The sequence below is a fragment of the Pogoniulus pusillus genome, chromosome 40 (genome assembly GCF_015220805.1).
Source record: "Pogoniulus pusillus isolate bPogPus1 chromosome 40, bPogPus1.pri, whole genome shotgun sequence".
In the NCBI taxonomy this organism is placed as follows: domain Eukaryota; kingdom Metazoa; phylum Chordata; class Aves; order Piciformes; family Lybiidae; genus Pogoniulus; species Pogoniulus pusillus.
In genome coordinates, this window is record NC_087303.1 from 3,853,265 (window position 1) to 3,874,396 (window position 21,132).

At 46.0% G+C, this 21,132-nt stretch overlaps 1 protein-coding gene across 5 annotated transcripts; it reads left to right on the top strand.

Annotated features, from left to right (window-relative positions):
- The first annotated feature begins 658 nt into the window (after positions 1-658).
- NBR1 (NBR1 autophagy cargo receptor) lies at positions 659-20,819 on the top strand. Of its 5 annotated transcripts, none has more exons than XM_064174088.1 (21): positions 659-991; positions 3,380-3,442; positions 4,632-4,650; positions 5,039-5,061; positions 5,876-6,091; positions 6,639-6,713; positions 7,817-8,028; positions 8,977-9,141; positions 9,572-9,778; positions 11,346-11,505; positions 11,979-12,266; positions 12,787-12,939; positions 13,381-13,456; positions 14,827-14,937; positions 15,370-15,531; positions 15,631-15,753; positions 16,359-16,710; positions 17,002-17,093; positions 17,558-17,636; positions 18,047-18,152; positions 18,508-20,819. In XM_064174088.1, the coding sequence occupies exons 1-21, from the start codon at positions 890-892 to the stop codon at positions 18,679-18,681; spliced, it is 2,958 nt and encodes a 985-aa protein (XP_064030158.1). In that variant the 5' UTR covers positions 659-889; the 3' UTR covers positions 18,682-20,819. The 5 variants fall into 5 exon arrangements, with proteins under 5 accessions (XP_064030158.1, XP_064030154.1, XP_064030155.1 ...); XM_064174084.1 differs by having other exon boundaries at positions 660-991; positions 15,343-15,531; XM_064174085.1 differs by having other exon boundaries at positions 660-991; positions 18,505-20,819.
- Positions 20,820-21,132: the final 313 nt, after the last annotated feature.

Below are 21,132 nucleotides of genomic sequence, written 5' to 3' on the forward strand. Positions count from 1 at the left end.
CTTGTTCTATTGCTGGTTGCCTAAAGGAGACAACAGACACGTTTAAGCAAAGGGCTCTAGGAACTACCCACATCAAGGCGCACCGGTAAGGTCCTACAGCAAGTACGGAGAGGCCTGAAAGCGAACATAAGCTAGTCGGTCTTCACACGGGGGCAGCTGGGACGAACTCTGAACCCAGGCCTTTCAGCACCAAGCTTGGGACCCGGCCGTCACGCCGCCCGGACACCGCCGAGACAAAGGCAAATCAAGCAGCGGCTGCCCAGGCCGGAGCTGCTCCCTCACCTGCGGGAGCTCCCCGGAGCGTCTCATTTCGCGCCCTCTCCCCCCGCCAGGACCCAGCAGCCAATCACTGTGCCCAGACCACAGCTGCCCAGGCCGGAGCTGCTCCCTCACCTGCGGGAGCTCCCCGGAGCGTCTCCTTTCGCGCCCTTTCGCCACGCCAGGACCCAGCAGCCAATCACCGTGCCCAGACCACAGCACGTGATCCAAGACACGCCCCCTAATTAAGTCTCCCTTCCCACGTGGTACTGCCGACGGAGCCGAAAGCGGCGCCGCTGATTGGCTGCGCCGCTGCCGCGTGACTCGCCCCGCCAGGGCAGCGAAGGTCTCGGCCGCCGCCGCCGCCGCCGCGGTGCGTTGTGGGAGCTGTGCCGCGGGACCGGAAGTGCGTGTCGGCCCCGCCCCCGCTGCGCCCAGCTGCGCTGTTTGTTGTGCTCCGCCGCGCCCGGTCCCGCCGCTCGCAGCCAACCAGGGCCGCCGCCGGCGCGAGTGGCAGCTGCGGCCGCCAGTGGGATCGTGTGGAGGCCGCGGAGCTGCCCGCGTTTGGTCCGCCATGTTAGGCTCTTCGGCCCGTCTGACAGGGATCCCCTGATCTCCTTCGCAAGGCGGCATGGAGCCGCAGGTGAACCTCCGCGTCACCTGCCGTGGGGAGAGCCAAAGTTTCCTGGTGTCGGACTCGGCACACACAACGTGGGCAGATGTGGAGGCCATGGTAAGCGCTGCGCGTACCGTCCGGCCTCGCCGTGGGAACGGTCCCCGGTAGTGCCGCTGTAGTTGCGGCGCAGTAGCTGTGGGGAGCGTCTCGGTGAGGCGTCTGCAGTGTAAACGCCTCTCCGAGGGCCAGGCGTCTTCTCTCTCGGCTCCCTCGGTAACGTCCTGCTTTTTACAGGCTGCTACAACTGTGTTTTGTTATGCGTCAGCAGTGACTTCTAGTCCCGCAATATTTAGTGGCGTGAATGAAGCTGCGTAGGGGTCGCTTGTTTGTCTGAGGGGAACTGGCCTCAGCTGCGTGCTCTGCTCCTCTCCACAGTTCAGGGTACTTGTTTCTGGGCCTGCACCCCTGTGCAATACAACGCTTTGTCCCGTGCTCTTTCCACTCTTCTGTTGGTTGTAGAGCATTTCACTGGAGATAATCTTTCCGGGCTGCTTGAGTCACTGATGTGTGTTTGGTTCCTTTCTGTATCATATCCTTGGTATATGGAAGAGCTAGTTTGAGTATTTCCAATGCTAGTTAGTGAAAACTTGTGTATTGGCTGAGGTCGAAACGGTGTAGTAAGGATTTCTCGTGGTTATGATGAAGCTGCAGTCGTTTTGGGGTTTGTTTGTTTTCAGTTGTGTAGCAACCGTTTTGTCGTGTGGGTTTTTTTAGCTTACTATCAAAGCTGAATCTAAAGAGCTCTTGCCAGTATTTTGCTTTCTCTTTCAGTTCATTTGTTTTAGCTAATGTTCCAGTGTACCATGTAGGAGGCTCTTGCATTGTGGATCGCTCACACTTTGAAGTTCGAACTACATCATCTTCACTCATTGTGTTTCAGTCTAACAGACGAGTTGCTAGCTCAGGCTTAAAATACTTGGCAGCAAGTAGACTCTGGAGGAATGTCTGTGCTCGTCACACTCCTGCTGGCATCACAGCTGAAAGTAAACTGCTTTGTAAGCACGGTGTTGCTCTCCGTCCCAAGCAGTCCGAGAGTGAGGATGCATTTGTTCAAGGTGTGTGTTCTGTTACAGGAGTGCTTCTGTAGCCACGGTAGTGCCACTAGGTGCTTGCACTACCTTGTGTGAGTTACAGTTTCAGGGTAGTATCGTCTCAGCTGTGTCTTTTCCTATGAATTAGTGTATTATTCAGTGTGTATGGTTGAAGGGGACCTCCAGCAATTGACTCCAACCCACCTGCACAGCAGGACCACTTAGAGCAGGTCACACAGGAACACATCCAGGCAGGTTCTGAAGATCTCTGGAGAAGGAGACTTTACAGCCTTTCTGGGCAGCCTGTCCCAGGGTTCCAGCACACTCACAATAAAACACTTTTTCCTCCTTTTGAGATGGATTTCCTGTGATTGATGTTGCCTCCATTGCTCCTCGTCCTGGAAAGAGACTGGCTTCATCTTCCTGGTAGCCCCCCTTTGAGATATTTGTAGGCATTGATAAGGTCCCCCTCATCTTTCTCTTCAGACTGAACAGCCCCAGGTCACTCAGGCTTTCCTTCTTGCTGAGATGTTTGACTCTATTATCCTTACAGCCTCTATCTGACTTTTTTCAGTTGTTCTCTGTCCCTCTTGAACTGGACACCCAGAACTGTACTCAGTGTTCCAGTTGTGGTCTGACTATGACTGCTGTGCCCTTGTGCTAAGTCCCAGTCATCTACTGCCTTCTAAGGCTGCTAGTGTTCCTCTGTTAGGTCCAGGCTAGCAGAACGTGTCTCTTGTAGCTGTTTTTCAGAGAGTTTCTATAGAGGAAGCTACAGCTTCTGTAGGTGAATGATGCCAAAATGCAGGGGAGCCTCAAAAAGACTATTCTTGAGCCCTGGGCAGCAACAGCCTTCTGTGGTTGATCTGATGCTCAGCTTTATTCTCTGATCTCCTTAGTGTGTTGATACATTCAGATGCACAGTGCTTCAAATGGTGAGTGCTGGAATGAGATATTTTGCCATTTTTAGTACATGGATTAATCCTAGTTTGTCAACACAGGTAGGTTTGTGGAATAAAGGCTGCACGAGCTGCTTTCTCCAGTCAAAGTTAGCTTTCTTGGCTTGCTGTATATTGCAGTGTTTACTGTGACTGAGGTTGCTAACCCTGTGGTGGTCCTCTCCTAATGGGAAGTTCATTATTTATTTGGGTATAAACATTAACTCGGAGGGAAAACATAGTAGAAAATGAATTTTCTTTTCGTTATTGGAGGCTAGTAAGGGTTGTAGGCAAGGGGAGGAACTGGGGAGAGTTCTTTGGCTCCAGAAGAACAGATCTTGTGAAAAAGTGTTTATTGCATCTGAGAAACTAAAGGCAGGGGCAAGAGGTTCAAAAGCCTCTTTCTGTGGTAGTCATTACTAAGGAGGAACATCTGTAGCTTGTCTCACTGTGGCTTTGTGTGTTTTCCTTTACAGGTAAAAGTTTCATTTGACCTGGGCAACATTCAGATCAAGTACATTGATGAGGATAATGATGAGGTAAAGTATCTGCTACCACACCCTCCCAGCAGGTCTGCAATGTATGACTGGTGTGACCCATTCATGCTTTCGATGCCTGTGTTATGCTAAGCAGAGGGTTGCTACTCTTGTGCTTTCACAACCCTTGAAGCTGGTGAGGGGCCTAGAACACAACCCTATGAGGAGAGGCTGAGGGGAGCTGGGGTTGTTTAGCCTGGAGGAGGCTCAAGGGTGACCCAATTGCTATCTATAACTGTCTGAAAGGAGGCTGTAGCCAGGTGGGATTGGTCTCTTCTAGGTGACCAGCAACAGAACGAGGGGACACAGCATCAAGTTGTGCCGGGGAGGTATAGGCTGCATGTTAGGAGGAAGTTCTTGCCAGAGAGAATGATTGGCATTGGGATGGGCTGCCCAGGGATGTAGTGGAGTCACTGTCCCTAGAGGTGTTTAAGAAAAGCCTGGATGGGGCACTTAGTGCCATGGTCTAGTTGATTGGATAGGGCTGGGTGCTAGGTTGGACTGGATGATCTTGAAGGTCTCTTTCAACCTGGGTGATTCTATGAAAATATTTTGTAGAAGCTACTGCCTTTTTCCCCACACCACAGAAGCAGCTTTGTGTGCTCTGATGGCAGAATGCTTCTCTTGAGGGCCTTTTCAGTTTCTCTTCCAACCTGGTTGTTCCTATGATTCTATGAACAAGGGAGCTGTAACTGTGTAGTGTTACAGTCATGGTAAAGCCCTGTCTCTTCAATCTGCATTTCTTCCTCTGAAAGATGTGGGTCCCCTGTCAGCAGCAGCTGTTTACTGCAGTGATCTGGTGAACTCAAATCCCCTGCTTGTTCTGTGCAAAGGCTGTAATCTCCAAGCAGATTACTGGCTGACAACAAATGGGTTACTTCTAGTTGTCCTTGTCGAGTAACTTCCGGCATGGTGTAACCTCTCCCTCTCCTTGCTTTTCATCTGGAGATTTAGAGCAGAATGTAGCTCAGACCAGGCTTGTTCTGAATGCCAGAGACTTTGTTTATTGTGCCAATCCAGTAAAGAGCATGGTCTACTCCAGAGTACCACGACACTGATTAATGATTAAACAAGGTAGCAATAACAAATACCTGCAGGAGTGGTGTTTTGGAATCACAACACATTTGTTCTGAAAGCATTTTAGTTTGAAGGGAACCTGTGGCTGTTACTCACTGTATGTTTCTCTTTGCAGGTCTCTGTGAACAGCAAAGGTGAGCTACTGCTTTATGGAACTAAAGTTTGTAAACAAACCCCAAGTGCTGTTTGTGGCTTTGGAGAAGCAGTTGAGAGTGTTTGCTCATTGATCATTTGGAATTTTATGTTGGATTTGGCATAAAATCTCCCCAAAGGAAAGTGGTTTTGATCCCTAGGTACAAACTGGAAATGCCTGTGTTAGTGGGATGTTGAGTCTAGGCTGTGAGGACACCTTTGCCTGTTGCTGTCTGTACCCCTGCTGCTCACAGCAGCACTAGTTTAGAAGAACTTATGGAAAGGATGGGAGATGCCTCTTGGTGTAATAGTCCCTGAGTACTGTGTGCTAAACTTAGATCTGCTGTTTGAGACAGGGAAAATTCACATTTCTTTCCCTTTCTTCTTTAGAAGAATATGAAGAAGCTCTAAAGGTAAAGACTCTGACTTTTTTCAATGTATTTATCCTCTCCTAGTTCAAATTGGTGTAGCTGAGAAAAAAACCCAGCTTTACCTGACCCAGGGAAATCAGAGTAGCTCAGTTTTCTAGTTTTGGACAATAAATTGAATGTTTTGCTACTTTTTTCCCCTATCTTGGCTGATCTTGATTTGTATAATTGAGTTGATGAGGCAGCTGTGATTCAGGATCCTGAGCAGCCAGCTCCCTGGTTGAATGAGTGGCTTTCTCCAGCACATGAGCACTGGCTCTGCTCCTGGAGATACTGGGCTGTAAAAGGATCCCTTTGAAAATCTTGCCATGTAGATTTTGTTGCCAGAGAGCAGAACATTAAACCTTTAATTGTTACCAGTGTTTACCTCCTAAGCAATTAATTTGCTTAGACAAAATAAGAGTTGCATTCCCTTACATTTCAGTTGTGTTCATGCTTCAGAGCTTTTTGCTCACAGCCTGAATTTCTGATCTGCTGACTTGATAATCATAAACTAAAATGTACTCTAAGTTCCTGGACAGAATCTCTGTTTAGTGGCTCACGTGCACAGATTTATTGTAGGTTGATAAATCCCTGTGGAATATCTGCATAATTATCCTTGTGCTTACACTGAACTCCTTAGTAAGCATGCCTTTGAGAAAGGCAGACTGGAATGCCAGCTGGCTGCACCCTGCCATTTCACTCAGTCGGGCTTTTTGTGTGGTTTAGCCTTCCCCCAGCCTCTCCAGTGCAGTGTAGTTGTGTGGGACTCTGTGTTGGTTGTGAGTAAACACAGTGTATTGATGTCCTGTTCCTGTAGATTGCAGTTAAGCAAGGAAATCAACTTCAGATGAATGTTTACGAAGAAGACTGTTGTCTGAAGACAGCTTCAAGTCCTCATTCCTCACAGCTCCATGAAAAAAGTGGGGCAGAAAAGTTGCTGCTTCTTGAGGAGAAGAAACCTCTCGTGCACTCCTCTGTGCTAGCTCAGGGGGTAGAAGAAGACTTCAAAAATGGGAAGGAGCTGACGTTTCAGGTAGGGTGCAGGGCTGGGTTGTAATTAATTAATGCAATTCATTATTGTAATTCACTTTATAGACTCTTCTTCATCTCCGCTTAACCTCTGAGTTCAGAAGCTGGGTTTAAATTTCAGCTACCTGAACACATTGATGCTTACAAAATGATTTGGGTGTCTTCAAGAGAATATTTTGATGCTGCATTTAGAAACAGTCTTTGATGTTGACCATCCTTAAGTAGTTTGATAAAGCAGCTGAGCTTCTGTAGCCCTCATTGCCACCTGGTAGCTTGTTGACAAGTTGGCATTGTGTAGTTACACTCAGACATGCTGGCAAGGCAGAAATCGTTCAGGAAGTGGCAGTGCCTTCATGTGCTGCTTTTCCACTGTTTTCCAAAGAACTTGAAGTCTCTTCTCTGTGAAGACATTTGAGGGGGGAGCTGTTTGAACATGATCAACTTCCTCTCTTGAGCATTTTGGGTTGTTTTTTTTTTTTTGCAGCTTTGTGTACTGGAGGTTTGTGAATTATTTCTGTGATGTGGTTTTTTGTTTTGGCTTTTCTCTTCAGCAAAAGTTAAGTCATAATAGAGAAGGAAGAATAAATGAAAACCCCCCGGAATGGTTTACCAGCTACTTGGAAACAGTAAGTGTATTTCTTTCTGAATTTTAGGTTCAAAGGGATATATAAGAGGCTGTGGGTGGAAAAGAGGCATGTGATGCCTGACATCTGATCACATTTGCTGGTAGTAGTTGTGACCAGAGTCTTAAAGGCAGGCATCTGATCACTCTGTGGTAAATGACAGCTAGATGTTGAGCTTAGAGTGAACAGTGTAGATGTTAACTGAAGGAAATGAGGAAGTTTGGCACATGTTTCTTTCTCGTGAAAATTGGGTTGTTTGGCACATGTACTCGATTGGTTCGAGTGCACTTCTAAGTAGCTCCTATGACAGAATCTGTGTGGCACTCCACATAGCTGCAGGAACTGCAGGGCCCTCACCAGAGAGGGAGCATGAAATATGGTGTTGCTGTTGGAGGCTCTTGTTTGGCCAGTTTCGGTGGGGAATACTTCCGATTTCCTGAGATCTGAAGCATGGCACTTGATGTCTTGCTTTTATTGCCTGCTTAGTTTCAGAGAATGCTTTCAGGAGACCATTGAGTGTAACCTGTAGGTGAACAGGGTGTGGGTGTTAGCTTGTTTTGCACAGCTGATAAACATCACAAGAAGCATTTACAGGTGAATGCTAAGAGCTAACTAGCTATTCAGTTCTGAAAACGACAGGGTGCAGTGCACACCAGCAGATGTTTGCCTTTAAGCTTTTTTTTCTGGAGCCTCCCTTTCTATTTCTTCATGCAAACTAAAGACAGGGGAACTTACTGGCTGTGCTTGAAACCTCCCTGATAAACAAAATCAGGACTAAATCAGAGACTCCAGAAGGGTTTCTTGGATATTGGTTTGTCTCAGAGTATTTCCCTTTCCTTGGCACAAGCTGATAGAAGAACTTTAATATTGTGAGCATGAGTAAATGATTTTGAGCTTCTCTTGTTAAAAGCTACAGGCTGCTATTTTCTGGACTACACAGCCTCTGAGGAGTGTGATGCTTGTTTAATTTCACCTGGAAGGGACTTGAGAGATGGAAATTGGATTCTGGACCACTTTGACTGATAGACTGAATCTTGAGCCAATGCAATCCAGTTTTTGAAGCTGCAGTAGTGGATCTCATCCATTACTATTTTATTTTTTTCCAGTTCAGAGAACAAGTTGTTAAGGAAACTGTTGAGAAGCTGGAGCAGAAGCTATATGAGAAGCTCGTTCATCAGAGTCAGCCTCCAGACCTTTCTGAGAGCTCTGTCACAGCAGTACCTTCAGAGAGTCAGCTGGGGAATGGCAGCCAGTGCGACTGGCTGATCTCCTGCTGCAGCTGCCAGGCCAGGATCGTTGGAGTTCGCTACCAGTGCAGGTGGAGTGTGATGAGAGGTGGTAGTATGAGAGCACTCATTTGCAGGGCAGAGAATGAGTGAATGAGTAACTGTCCCAGTGATGTGTGTTTCTGGTTTCCCAACCTGCTGTACATTTCGGAGTGTCTGGTGTGTCTGACAGCTTCTGTTCTCTGCTGTGGTGTGACTTAAAACAGGGAGAGCTTTCTGACGCTTGCTGTGTTCCTAAGCACTCTCTGCCTTCCTTGCACATAACAGGCAGTAACTGTAAAGGCTCAGTTAACAAAAAGCAAAATTTCTAACTGCCAGTTCTTTGATTAGTTCTGACACTCAGTGAGACTAAAGCAGGTCTCATGCTTTCTTAATCTCTCTGTTGTCAGTTTAATTGTGAAATAGATTTTGATAAGTGTCTTGAGATGTCAGAAGTGAGGTTTTTATCTGATTGAGGCAGTCAGTTTTAGGACTAGACAGCAGGAGTGAATGGAATGCCAACAGAGCACTTTCTTTGGATGCTTCTTTTTCTTACTGGAAGGAGATGACAGGCCTTTTCATCAGTCCTTTTCCTGCAGGATCAACCTGTTTTGCATCCCTTTATGCTTCAGTTGGCTCAGTATCACACTTAAGAAAATACAAAGGCTGCATTTCCAGTGTAGTATTTTATCCAACCCTGACAGTTGGTCAGTCGTGCTTGAGGAAGCATCATTTTTTTTCAGTGTATGTTCAAGAATGTCAGTGCAAACTGTGGTGCAGCTTTGCCAGGGAAGATGCTCATCTGAGTATTTCCTGTGGCTGCAAATGCTGATGCAGAAGTCAGAGGAGCAGCTTCTTTCACACAAGCACTACTTACATTGATAGCATGACACAGCTGCTTCTCTGCAGGAGCATCAGGATTAATATCCTTCAGTGTCTTTTCCTAGTGCATTAATTCTTTGTCTGCCTCTTGGTAACCTTCTGCCTTTCCTGCTTTGCAGCCTCTGCCCAGCCTACAACATCTGTGAGCAGTGCGAGGCAGGGCCGTACATGCACGATCCCAACCATGTCCTGCTCAAGCTGCGCAGACCTGTGCTGGGCCCTGCTGACAGCCACGGCCCTGCTGAGGGCACACCTCGTATGCCTGCCACCCTGGAGCAAGTCAGGTAACTACTGATGCCTGGCAGGATGATCCCCTAGCACAGTGGCAGCACCTCTGGTGGCTTGATGTCCAGCTTTTGCTTTATATTTAGAGATCAGAAACGGTACTTGAACTGTACTGTGAGTAGCTGAAAACAACCCCAGGCAGTCAAACCTTAGAGCATTTTGAGTGTGGTGGGAAGGACCAAATGTCCTTGGTGCATAGCAGGCTGAGAGCTTGCTTGCTCTTTGAGCATGCTCTGATCTGCCTTTGAGTTTGTTCATTGAGGCCATTCAAAATAACTCTTAACAAGCAGCTATGAAGATGTGTTTAAACTCGGCTGGTATTCAGTCTAGAAGCATGAGACATTCCCTAAACTGTTCCCTTTCAGTCAACAGAGCCTTAATTCTGTTCAGTTTAATGTATTACAACAAGGTGACCTATCCTCTCTGCAGGCTGCAGAAACAGATGGACAAGAGGTTTCTGAAGGCAGAAAAGCAGAGACTGCGAGCAGAGAAGAAGCAGAGAAAAGCAGAAGTCAGAGAGCTCAAAAAGCAGCTAAAATTGAACAGGAAAATTCATCTGTGGAACTCCATCCATGTGTTGGAAGCCAGTGGCTCACCTGCTCCGAAATCTGACAATGTCCAACCTAATGCCTTCCTGTAAGAGATGATGTTGGTTGAGTGATTTTTTAGGTTGCTTTCTGGCTCTTTGTGATGAGACTCAGTTAAAGCAACAGGAGGAAGGTCATGGAATTGCCCATTTAAAATATCATTTGTCATAGGATCATGTGGGAATTGTGTCCAAATGGAATTTCTGAGGTGGGATGATTTTGCTCCAATGATTGTTGCCAGTAGAGGTTTAGGGGGAAGGGGATTGTCTGCAGTTAGGTCCCAGTGCAGGCACATGCAGCCTCAGCTGGCATTGCTGCCAGCTCTGAACAAGGCTTCATCTTTCTGCTGTGTTCAGGCTATCTGCAGAAAGCCAATTACATCCTGTGATCTTTCCTCATCTTCCTTTTTATGTGGTCTGAGGGTTGCTAGGCAGCCTTTGCAGGCAACACTTTGCATTTTCTATTCTCATTAGTTTTATGAATGTACAGACACAGCACTTGTTCTAGTTTCTTTAACTCACCATTCCATTTAGGGCTTTTAAGTAAACATGAATCAGTTACACTCTTGTGAATCTTGAAGTGGCTGTCTTTGCTTCCTTTTGGCTGAACAGGCATATTGCAGGAACAAAACCAATGCTAATTGAGGTCTCTGATGATGTGGGTGTTAACTCGCCTCCCTCCACTTAAGAAAATCACCCAGACTAGACTCAGCCAGCTGGAAATTAAAGAATGAAGCTTTTTATTTACAGCTTAGCCCAATATACAAGCAGATATTTACAATATATAAAGCTAGATACAGAAATACACAAGTTTAAAAAGTAATACAGAAACACAGCTCCTCTCCCAGAAACCAGAGTCCCCAGGAAGGGCTCCCAGCTACCCTTCCACCTCCTTTCCACCCCTCTCCCAGCCTTTACCTTATGTTCAAGGTGAGTTTGGAGAATTGGCCAGGGGGGTTAGGAAACAGATGGATTAGTCACACAGACAGCAGGTTAGAGAGAGAGAGAAGGAGGCAGCCCAAAATCCAGAAAACAACTCTGTTATCTATGTTTGTGTTCTTGTTTTTAATCCATCTCAGCAAGCCTATGAGTGCAGTAGACATCACTGTTGTTTCCTCTTAACAGCCTATAATGTAATTCCTCTCACTAAAATATCCCAGCTAGGCTCAAACTAGCACAAGGTCCAAGTATTTCTTTTCTAAAGTTGGCCTGATTGTGAGCTGATCCAACACTTCTGCAGTGCCCTCAAATTAACAGTGAAGCTTTGGATTAAATCTGGTTTTCAGCCTCTTTCAGGCAAAAACTTAACCTTGCTGAAAAATGTTGTTTGTGAGGCTAAACAGTCATTGGTATCTCAGATAGCATAAGCTCCTTGATGTGGCATCACAAAGATAATGATTTCATGTCTAACAGAACGACCTGAAGTTGTCAGATGAAACCAGATCAAATGAGTAGTGGCCTCCCCTCTGAACCTGAGCTCTGTAATTGCAAGTAATACTCCTCCAACTAAGCAGAGCTTCTTTGGCCTCTTTGTGAATCAGCTTTAGCCCTGAAATAGCAGATGAATATCGTTGTCAGTTTTAGTGGATTCATTTTGTTTCCTGTCCCCAATCTCAGGGCTCCCAATCAACCCTTCCAAGCGATTGTCCCAACGCTAAGTGCGGTGTTTGTGGATGAGAACTTGCCCGATGGGACTCGCCTGCAGCCAGGGACGAAGTTCATCAAGCACTGGCGGATGAAGAACACTGGCAGTGTGGAGTGGGGCTCGGACACAAAGGTACCCTGCCTTGGCTGTTGCTTCTGCACATCCAGCTAGTTCTGGAAGGTGTTTGTTCTAGGCACCAGGAGTCTGACTGCTCTGTCAGAGCTTGTTTAGGGTTTCAGTTGGCTTGTTAGTTCCCAAGCTGGGTATTGCAGGGGTGTGAGCTGTCTGGGTTCTCTTACTGCAGGCTGTAGGAGGAAAGTATTCAGCATCACTGAACATCTCTTGTGCTGTTCTGTTGCAGCTCAGCCTTGTTTACAGTAGGTGTGTTGCTCCAGAACACTTTTCTTCTCTGAGTGGCTGCCTTCATGTTGAAAGATGGAGATGAATAGTGATTAATGTGAAGATATTTGCTAGCAGCCTCTCTTCTCCATGTCTGGTATCTGCAAAACCTTGCAGCAGAGGGACTTTGAGTGCTCCTTACTGCCCACAGTTTGCAGACAAACTGGTCAAATGAACTTCTGCCTTTTTGTTGTTCTGTATTTCAGCTGAAACTGATGTGGGGAAACCTGACCTTGGCATCTTCTGAAAAAAAAGATGTGTTAGTGCCATCCCTTCCATCAGGACATGTAGGAACTGTCTCAGTTGAGTTTGTAGCTCCTAATATAGAAGGAACTTACACCTCTCACTGGAGGTTGTCACACAGAGGGGAACAGTTTGGGCCCAGAATCTGGTGCAGTATTGTTGTGGATCCCTCCCCACCTACTGACTCTTCAGAATGCAACTGGAAGGATTCTGACTCCTGTGAGAAGGATGAGACTTCCAGCACCAAACAGGCAAGTAACTCCCCTGGTATTTGGGGCAGTACTGAAGGAGCACTGTCAGTTTGGTGTAGTGGTGTGGTCTCCCTAACTTAGTGATCTGCTTGCTTCTAATTTTCATATTGAATGTTGCAATTGTAAAGAGTCATTGTGACTGGCACAGGGTTAGTTGCCAGTCTGTATCAAGTTCAGCTGACTGGAACAGGGACTTTACAGCCAGGGTGATGGAGCACTGGAACAGGATGCCCAGAGGTTGTGGAGTCTTCTTGTCTGAAGACTTTCAAAACCTGCCTGGATGCATTCCTGTGCAAACTACCCTAGGGGATCCTGCATTGGCAGGGTAATTGGGCTCTGTGATCTCTGGAGGTCCCTTCCAAACTCTAAAGTTCTGTGATTCTCTTTGTTAGGTCTTGTCCTTTTGGCTCTAAAATTAAACCTCTTTCAAGTTGTGTGTGTTCTTGTATACAAAATTCAGACCTTTTTATTTACTACTTTCCTAAGAGGCTTTTGGGACATTATTTCTTTACTTTTGCAGGATGCTTCCTTACAGACAGAAACAGGTACCCAAGTGATGGGTGAAATCATGGAGCAGGCTGAAATACCTTCACCAGCTATTCCTTTGAAGATCAAAACTCTGCCAAGTGAGAGAGAATTTTATATCCCATCTGTTGATCTCCTCACTGCACAGGTAAAGTGCTAAAATTCAGGTAGAGAAACCACCCTGGGTGGTTTACATCTGGGTTTGATCAAACTCTAGGTTTGATATCTTAGTACACAGCTCTCATGAGAATAAAGCTATTGCACTCTAGCCACTCTCTCCAGGAAGAGTGGGCTGTGCTTTGTATAGCAGCACTTCTCTTGGATTCGTGTTGAGAACTGTTACTGTGTGGAAGAGTCTCAAGACTTGGGTCTCTCCCAGGCCCCTAACAAGGGAGTAATTACCTCTGCCTCTTGCTGCCCTAATTTGTCCATCTCATTCTGTGATGTGGATGTTCATGACTGGGATGCTACCCTCTAAGATCTTTTTGAGAGTTAACAGAGTTAGTTAATGGGATCTGATGCTGGGAAGCACAACATAGGAGTCCACTTCAGGGCTTGCTGGTGATATCTGTGTGCTCTTTTCCTGTAGGATTTGCTGTCCTTTGAGCTGCTGGATATCAATATTGTGCAGGAGCTGGAGCGAGTGCCACACAACACTCCTGTTGGTAAGGATCTCAGTCTCTTTGCTGTCTCTGTATTTTTTCAGTCTTGGATTTGCAGCTTAGAATCATAGAATCAACCAGGTTGGAAGAGACCTCCAAGCTCATCCAGTCCAACCTATCACCCAGCCCTATCCAGTGAACTAGACCATGGCACTAAGTGCCTCATCCAGTCTCTTCTTGAACACCTCCAGGGACGGTGCCTCCACCACCTCCCTGGGCAGCCCATTCCAATGCCAGTCACTCTCTCTGTGAAGAACTTCCTCCTAACATCCAGCCTATACCTACCCTGGCACAACTTGAGATTGTGTCCCCTTGTTCTATTGCTGGTTGCCTGGGAGAAGAGGACACCCCCTACCTGGCTACAATGTGCTTTCAGGTAGTTGTAGACAGTAATAAGATCACCCCTGAGCCTCCTCCTCTCCAGGCTAAACAACCCCAGCTCCCTCAGCCTCTCCTCATAGGATTTGTGCTCCAGGCCCCTCACCAGTTTTGTTGCCCTTCTCTGGACATGTTCCAGCACCTCAACATCTTTCTTGAATTGAGGGGCCCAGAACTGGACACAGTAGTCAAGGTGTGGCCTGACCAGTGCTGAGTACAGGGGCAGAATAACCTCCCTTGTCCTACTGGCCACACTGTTCCTGATGCAGGCCAGGATGCCATTGGCTCTCTTAGCCACCTGGGCACACTGCTGGCTCATCTTCAGCTTACTATCTATCAGTACCCCCAGGTCCCTTTCCTCCTGGCTGCTCTCCAGCCACTCAGTCCCCAGCCTATAGCACTGCTTGGGGTTGTTGTGGCCAAAGTGCAGAACCCTGCACTTGGCCTTGTTAAATCTCATCCCATTGGCCTCTGCCCACCCATCCAGCCTGTCCAGGTCCCTCTGCAGGGCTCTCCTACCTTCCAACACATCAACACCTGCTCCCAGCTTGGTGTCATCTGCAAACTTACTGATGCTGGACTCAATCCCCTCGTCCAGGTCATCAATAAAGATATTGAACAGGACTGGGCCCAGCACTGATCCCTGGGGAACACCACTAGTGACAGCTGCCAACTGGATGTGGCACCATTCACCACCATTCTCTGGGCTCTGCCATCCAGCCAGTTCTTGATCCAGCACAGAGTGAATCTGTCCAAACCATGAGCTGCCAGACTGTAAAAATTTTAGACACTGAGGAAGGCTGCCATTTTCTTAGGCAGTAGAATGCAAAGCTAGGTGATGATTTCACCAGATTATCTTGTAAGATATTTGAGTTTCTTTGGTCTTGGAAGAACATCATTAAGAAAGGATAACTTCTTTAAAAGGTTGCTTCTTGGAGGAAGGAAGGTTCCTATTCCCTCAGTCACAATTATCTTTGCTACCTTTTGTTTTTCAGACATGACTCCATGCATGTCCCCTTTGCCACATGATAGCCCCTTGCTGGAGAAACCTGGCTTGGGTCAGATAGAGGAGGAAAATGAGGGGAGTGGATTTAAACCAGTGCCTGGTAAGCAGTAGTAGTGGGGAGTTCATGGCTGGGGGAAAGAGGGCATTGTCACAGTCAAATTTGATACTCCTGTCTTGTCCTTCTGTGGGAAACCCAACAGTTGGGCTTGTAAACGTGGAGTCTGACACTGCTCTCTGCAGAGGCTGCAGTGTATCTACGACTCAAATACAAATGCCTTTTGGTCTGGCCACTAGAATTTGCCCTTTATAGGTTGAGTTGTACTCAGAACAGTCCAGGTGCAGCCACCATACTTCTCAATCACATTCTCATTCAACTTGAACTGAATTCCATAGTGTTTCTGTTTTCAGAGGTTTAACACAGTTAGTATTAGCCTTGACTAGCCTAAAAAGCCCTGTGTTTACATTTTTGGTGCTGTTAAAAGCCTGTTCTGTTTCCCTTCCAAAGGAGTGACAGAAGCCTGCTCTCCTGCAGATACTTGTGTAGTGAAGGTGAAGGCTGAGCATCCACTCACCCAGGAGGAAGGAGAAGAAGATATGAGTGGGACTCAGTTTGTGTGTGAAACTGTAATTCGCTCTCTAACCCTGGATGCTGCACCTGATCATAAGCCCCCACAAAAAAAGAAGTCTCCCCAGAGTAAGTGCTGCCTTCAGCTGGCTTCTGTGGCTTTACTGTTTGCACCTGGGCTGCAGGTGATGATAATTGTTTTTCCTGATTGCTTTATCTTTTTACAAGTGTTGCAAGATGCCTTCAGTTGCAATGGGATAAATGAAGAATCTACTAGGATAAAACCTAATTCCACTTTCAGAAAGGAAGCAAATACTAATCAGTCAGAGCCAATGGTAGAAAATGACTCTGGTAAGTAAAATAAGGCTTAAAATGTAAAATAAAGCTGCAGTAAGGGCTACAAAAAACAACCAAACTGCCTCCCCCCAAATAAATGGTGTAAAAATGTGGCACTGTTGTAGAAACTGATCCTCATTAGATCAGGAGCTAATTTTAACAGCTGTTTTAAAGTGCAGTTGACCCAAACATTCCAGTGAGGAGTTAAACTAAGAAGTGGTTACATGTGGCTGGTGCTGCCATGTTTTGTGCATGTAGCTTGAAGTTGACGCTTTGAGCTTGAAGTCAATGCTTTGAGCTGCCTGATGCTTGTCACTTAACTGAATGTTGCTGTTTAAGTTCTGTAGCTCTTGTTCCTCTGTTTACAAGCAATGTACATGCACACACCCCCCTCCCCCCCCCCGGTGCCATGTCCATGTCTGCATGGATAACAGTAACATCTGCTGCTCATTCACACTGCATCTGCACCCTGATCCCCAGCAAAGAAAGTGGCACTTCTAATGCTGGCAGCAGAGGCTTGGTTGTTTCTGGATGCTTGCCTTGGACCTGTGACAATCCTGTCCATGTTGGTACCTGTACAATACAGACAGTTGTTAATGCTTTGTTCTTTTTCCCACTAGGGGACCTCCTGCTGTCTGAGAGAGCAAGCTCCTGCAGTGACCCTGGCAATTCTGATGAAGAAGATAAAGATGATGTTCAAAGTCAAGGCTCCTCTGCTTCATCAGAGGATTATATCATTATTCTCCCTGAGTGCTTTGACACCAGTCGTCCTTTAGGGGAGTCTATGTATAGCTCAGCTCTTTCTCAGCCCAGTTTGGAAAAGACAGGAGAGCCTGAAACAAGAGCAGAGATTCCAGAAGGGGGAAACCAGCAACAGATTCACAATATCAGTGATACTCCAATAACTTCACAGGCACCAGCTGTAGTCCCCCTTGCCCCAGACACTGCAGATACCTTACCCCAGATGCAAAGGTAGGCTTCTTGGACTGGAACAGAGTGGTCATTAGTATTGCTGTAGCCTTTGCCTTGTGTTGTGCTGAAATTTGGTGTTAACACAAACATGTTAGAGGTTTTGTTATGGACTGAAGAGAACGTCCTAAATCTTGAAGCTTTTAGTGAAGCCTCTGCTCACTGATAGGTAGCTGAAACAAAAGGGAGAGAAAGCAACATGTGAAGCTTTTCCTTGTGTGTATTGGTCTTGACTGACTTGTCTACATATAGAACACAAGCAGTAAAAGTAACTGCTTTGCCTTGCATTCTCAGGAATCTTGCATCTCTTCAGAATCCTGTCTTCCAAGAGCCAAACCCACCCTCTGCAGAGAATCTCTCTTCCACTCATAAGCAGCTAAGAGAAGGTATTGACAATGCATAATGAAGGGTGCCTCCTGTAATCACCTCTCCTTATGCCTGGTACTGGATTTAATGTCTTGCTCCTGAGGAGAGCAGAAATCCACCAAGATTTTCTTCTCTGTCTGTTTCAGTTTTTGCTGTTTAGACTATTTGAGTCAAAAATAACTGGTTTTGTGGATCAGCTGAGAGCATCTTTTTAGGCATTTGTTAGGGATGTAGAAGGGTATTCAGGTGTACTTGTAGACATCTGGAACTTTGCTCTGTAACTGAGCTGAAACTGACTTCTGAAATTCTTTTGATTTGTCTTGACTGCAGTGAGGATCTTCTAGGTCTAGTTTATGTCTGGATAACTTGGATCAAAAGTGTTTGTTTTGAACTGAATCCTTCTGCTTTCCATTCATGTACAAGTTGCATTTATCCAGTTTCTCATCAACTGGATGTGATATGACATTTTTAATTTGTCTTTCAGAACCCAGTGGTGAAGACAGTCATGGACCAGGACCTTCTGGATTTGTAGCTAGTAAACAGAAGTGCTCAGAATACCCCAGGTAATGAAGCTGAAGCTCTGACTTCACAAGTGCCATTTTAAACTGAGAACTGCTAAACTAGACACCTAGGAGAAAGCTCTTCCTTGCAGATTTCACATAGTCAATATTTTTGAGAGCCAGCCTGCCTTCTGAAAAGAAGCATGCTGAATTCTGTGTTTTCATGAGATCTAGGTTTCTGCTTGGACACACACATGAAGGGTGCAGAATTGGCAAGCAAATGGGTGTGGAAGAGCTCAAGCTGAATCCTTCTGAAATTCTGTGGTTCAGTTGCTGTTCAGCAATAATTCCTTTTGGCTCACAGGTTGCTCTGTCCAACCAGAACTAAATCTTAGCTGGCTCATGCACAGGGATAGACTTGCATTTCAGGTGCAGTAAGCCTTCAGTTTTACTTACACCTGACTTTTCTGCAGATACCCTCAAGGAAGCAGCATTGCAGGAGAATTGGTTAAAGGAGCTTTGTCAGTTGCTGCTTCTGCCTACAAAGCGTTGTTTGCTGGACCACTCACAATAGAACAGGTAAATGTCTTTCCTGCCTGCTGTGAGCTTCATAGAATGCCAACCTTGGAATTAGAGCTCTATGCTTTATGAATATATCAGTGTTCCCTATGGGAGTGCCTGCAACAGTAAATTAAGCTCATTGGCATCCCTTCTGCTGCTCTTTCGGCTGAGATCCGTATCACGAAGACAGCAGCACATCTGTTAGTGTCATGCAGGAGCAGTAATTTCACTTGAAGTGAACAATTGACGTGGATATAAACAGCTTAATTGTGGACAAAAGGGCATCTCTGTCTTAACACTCCAGAATAATGCAATAATATGCCAAAAATAAGTGACCTTCTTACAGCTTCTCTCCCTGTCTCTCCTTCAGCAGCCTGCAGTTGCAGAAGAGCACACGGCCACTCTTCTGTCCAGTCTGTGTGAGATGGGCTTCTGTGACAGGCAGTTAAACCTGCAGCTGCTGAAGAAACACAACAATAACATGGTTGAAGTGGTAACTGAGTTGCTTCAGATCAGTAACAGTGACTGGTACAGCAACAGATGCTGAACCTTCCCGGGGCAAGGAGAAATGATCTTCATTTAGTAACCTTTCTTTAAATGCTGCAACAGTAGCAGGTTGCTCCTCAGCCACTTTCTCTCTGGAGGTGTGACTCCAGCTTTGGCTTTTCTTTGAGCTTTTGACCTTTATGTTTTTTTTTCTTCCTGGAAATGTCAAACAGTGCTTGTCACAGCATCTTCTAGAGACCAGGATTTCATCTCCTATTTGGACCTCCTAGCTAAATGAGTAGTCTTTAGTTTCATACTGAATCCTTTTGTCAGGGAATCCTGTAGAATTCATTCAACTTCCAACCAGACAAGAACATCCCATTTACTGTGTGTATGAGTATTCTATTTTTGCAGGCAGCTGGGAACTTGTTGACTTTAATAAGCTTTGGAATAGGAACCGATGTGAAATGCTGCTGTAAAATAGTCTTGCCTATGCACAAGAGATGCCCCTAGTGAGCAGGTTGTTTCTTCTGGGATGGTGTAGCAATTGACTTGTCCAGTGCATGATAGCAGTGTAACAGACTTAAACCTTACTTGTGATTGCTGGAAGAAACAAACAAAAAAAAACCTGTCTGGAAGTGTCCAACTACTTGTAAAAAGTCTGAAAGTGTAACCACTGTTAGTGATGAATACCAGGAAATTGCCTCCTGTAACTGAATGAAACAGGAGAGTGAACTCACCAGCAATATTTGACCCAGCTTTAGCAATGACAGAAGAATGCTGCCTGCAGAAAGTGTATTGTTAGGAGTGGAGTACAAGGGTAGAAAAGGCCTTCCTGAGAACCTTCACAGGCTCTTTGTAAAAATGTTTAAAATTCAATCACTATCTTAAGTGTAGTGCAAACCACCTTAGCCTGTTAATACCACGTAGAGGAACTGGAGAATGTGTAGAAACCTAGGTTGGAATTGGAGTGCGAATCCTGGTTGTGTGTAGGAGGGGGAGGACTGCTCAAGGTGGGGGTTGTGACTTAGAGGAAGTCATTAACTCGTATATTTCTGAGCTTACAGCCTCCTGTGATGGTTTTAGCCTCTCCTGTGTTTCCAGAGACACAGCTGTAGGATTAATCTTTCTCAGAAGATTTTTGTTTTAGATGCCCACCTTTAATTTGGAAATCTTAAAGAGTTCTTGACTGAACGTGCTGTGAAAGATTTGATTCTGACAAAAACACAAGCAATGAGCAGCATACACTGCTGTGCAGTGAGGTGTCCATAGATAACTTCTCAGAGTCCAGTCCCTCTGAAGGTGACCGCAGTATGAGCTGTCTGCTTGATCTGGAGTAAGCTTTTGTCCTTGTTGCAATGAGAGACCATTGATCCTACAATATTTCTGCTTCATAGAAGGCTGTTCTTGTGCTGTCCCAATGTAGCTGGAGCAGTATCAGTATTGTGACTGACTGGGTGATCAGGGGGAGTAATTTTTTAAGACATGATCCCCTTAGAGATAAGATACTTCTAAAACTGAAGAAAAACGTGTATCATACCATTTTTGTTTTAAACCTATTTTTATAGAGTGTGGGAGATTATACTCTTAAATGTTTATTTTGAAATACAGTAGAACTATTTTGCAGTGTTTCCCATCTCCCTGTACAACTGTCTGCTGTGGACCACAAAGTTTCCTGTCATTTGAAGCCACTTGGGTTTTTTTTTTTCCCTACCTTAACTTATGCATCTGTTTTGAATAGCTTTGGCTTGTGCCAGCTCTGGAATGAAGAGGAAAGGACATGAGTGAAGTGAAGCTTGGGAGCACAGTCTTGGTTCTCAGCTTTGAGCTGGAGTGCCCATCAGGACACATGTTCTTTCTCAGTGCACCCCTCTGCTTAGAAAGTTAATGTTCTACAACTTAATAAAACACTATGCTGTTTGGGGTGCACTTCATTGCAGATTGAAATGTGAAGTGTGAAATGGTGTTTTCTGTAGGCTACTTTTTAGTAGGGTTTAGATAAGTCTCAGCATACATTAAGAGAAATATTTCCCCTGGCTTTGTATATTTTGTTAATGGATGCATGGTATAATTTAATATATTCTATAGTGCAGATATGACCTCTGTATCTCGTTTAGGGTGAGCACTTTAAACTCAGCTGTAGGGGGAGGAGGACGACGACCTCTTTCTCTGCTGTTACAATAAAACTCTCGATCCCTCTGCCTGTCCCTTCGTGCTCTTTACTAACGCGGGACGCTGCTTTCAGCAGGGGCTGTTGTGACGGGACAAGAGGTGATGGTTTTAAAGGAGCGAGATGCTGACTCGAGGGAATGAGGAACTGTTTTACGCAGAGTGGGATGCCTAGAGACGCGGAAATGCCCTGGTCCTGGACCCGCTCTAGGTGCGCCAGAGGCTGGGCCTAGGTGCTTCTCGCGGCCCTCCCCGGCTGCTCTGCTGGCGTTGGTGGCTCCTCCGCTGGGGCAGCCGCGCCGGGCGCCGCCGCGGTTCGGTTCCTCTCTCCCGGCCGGGCGCC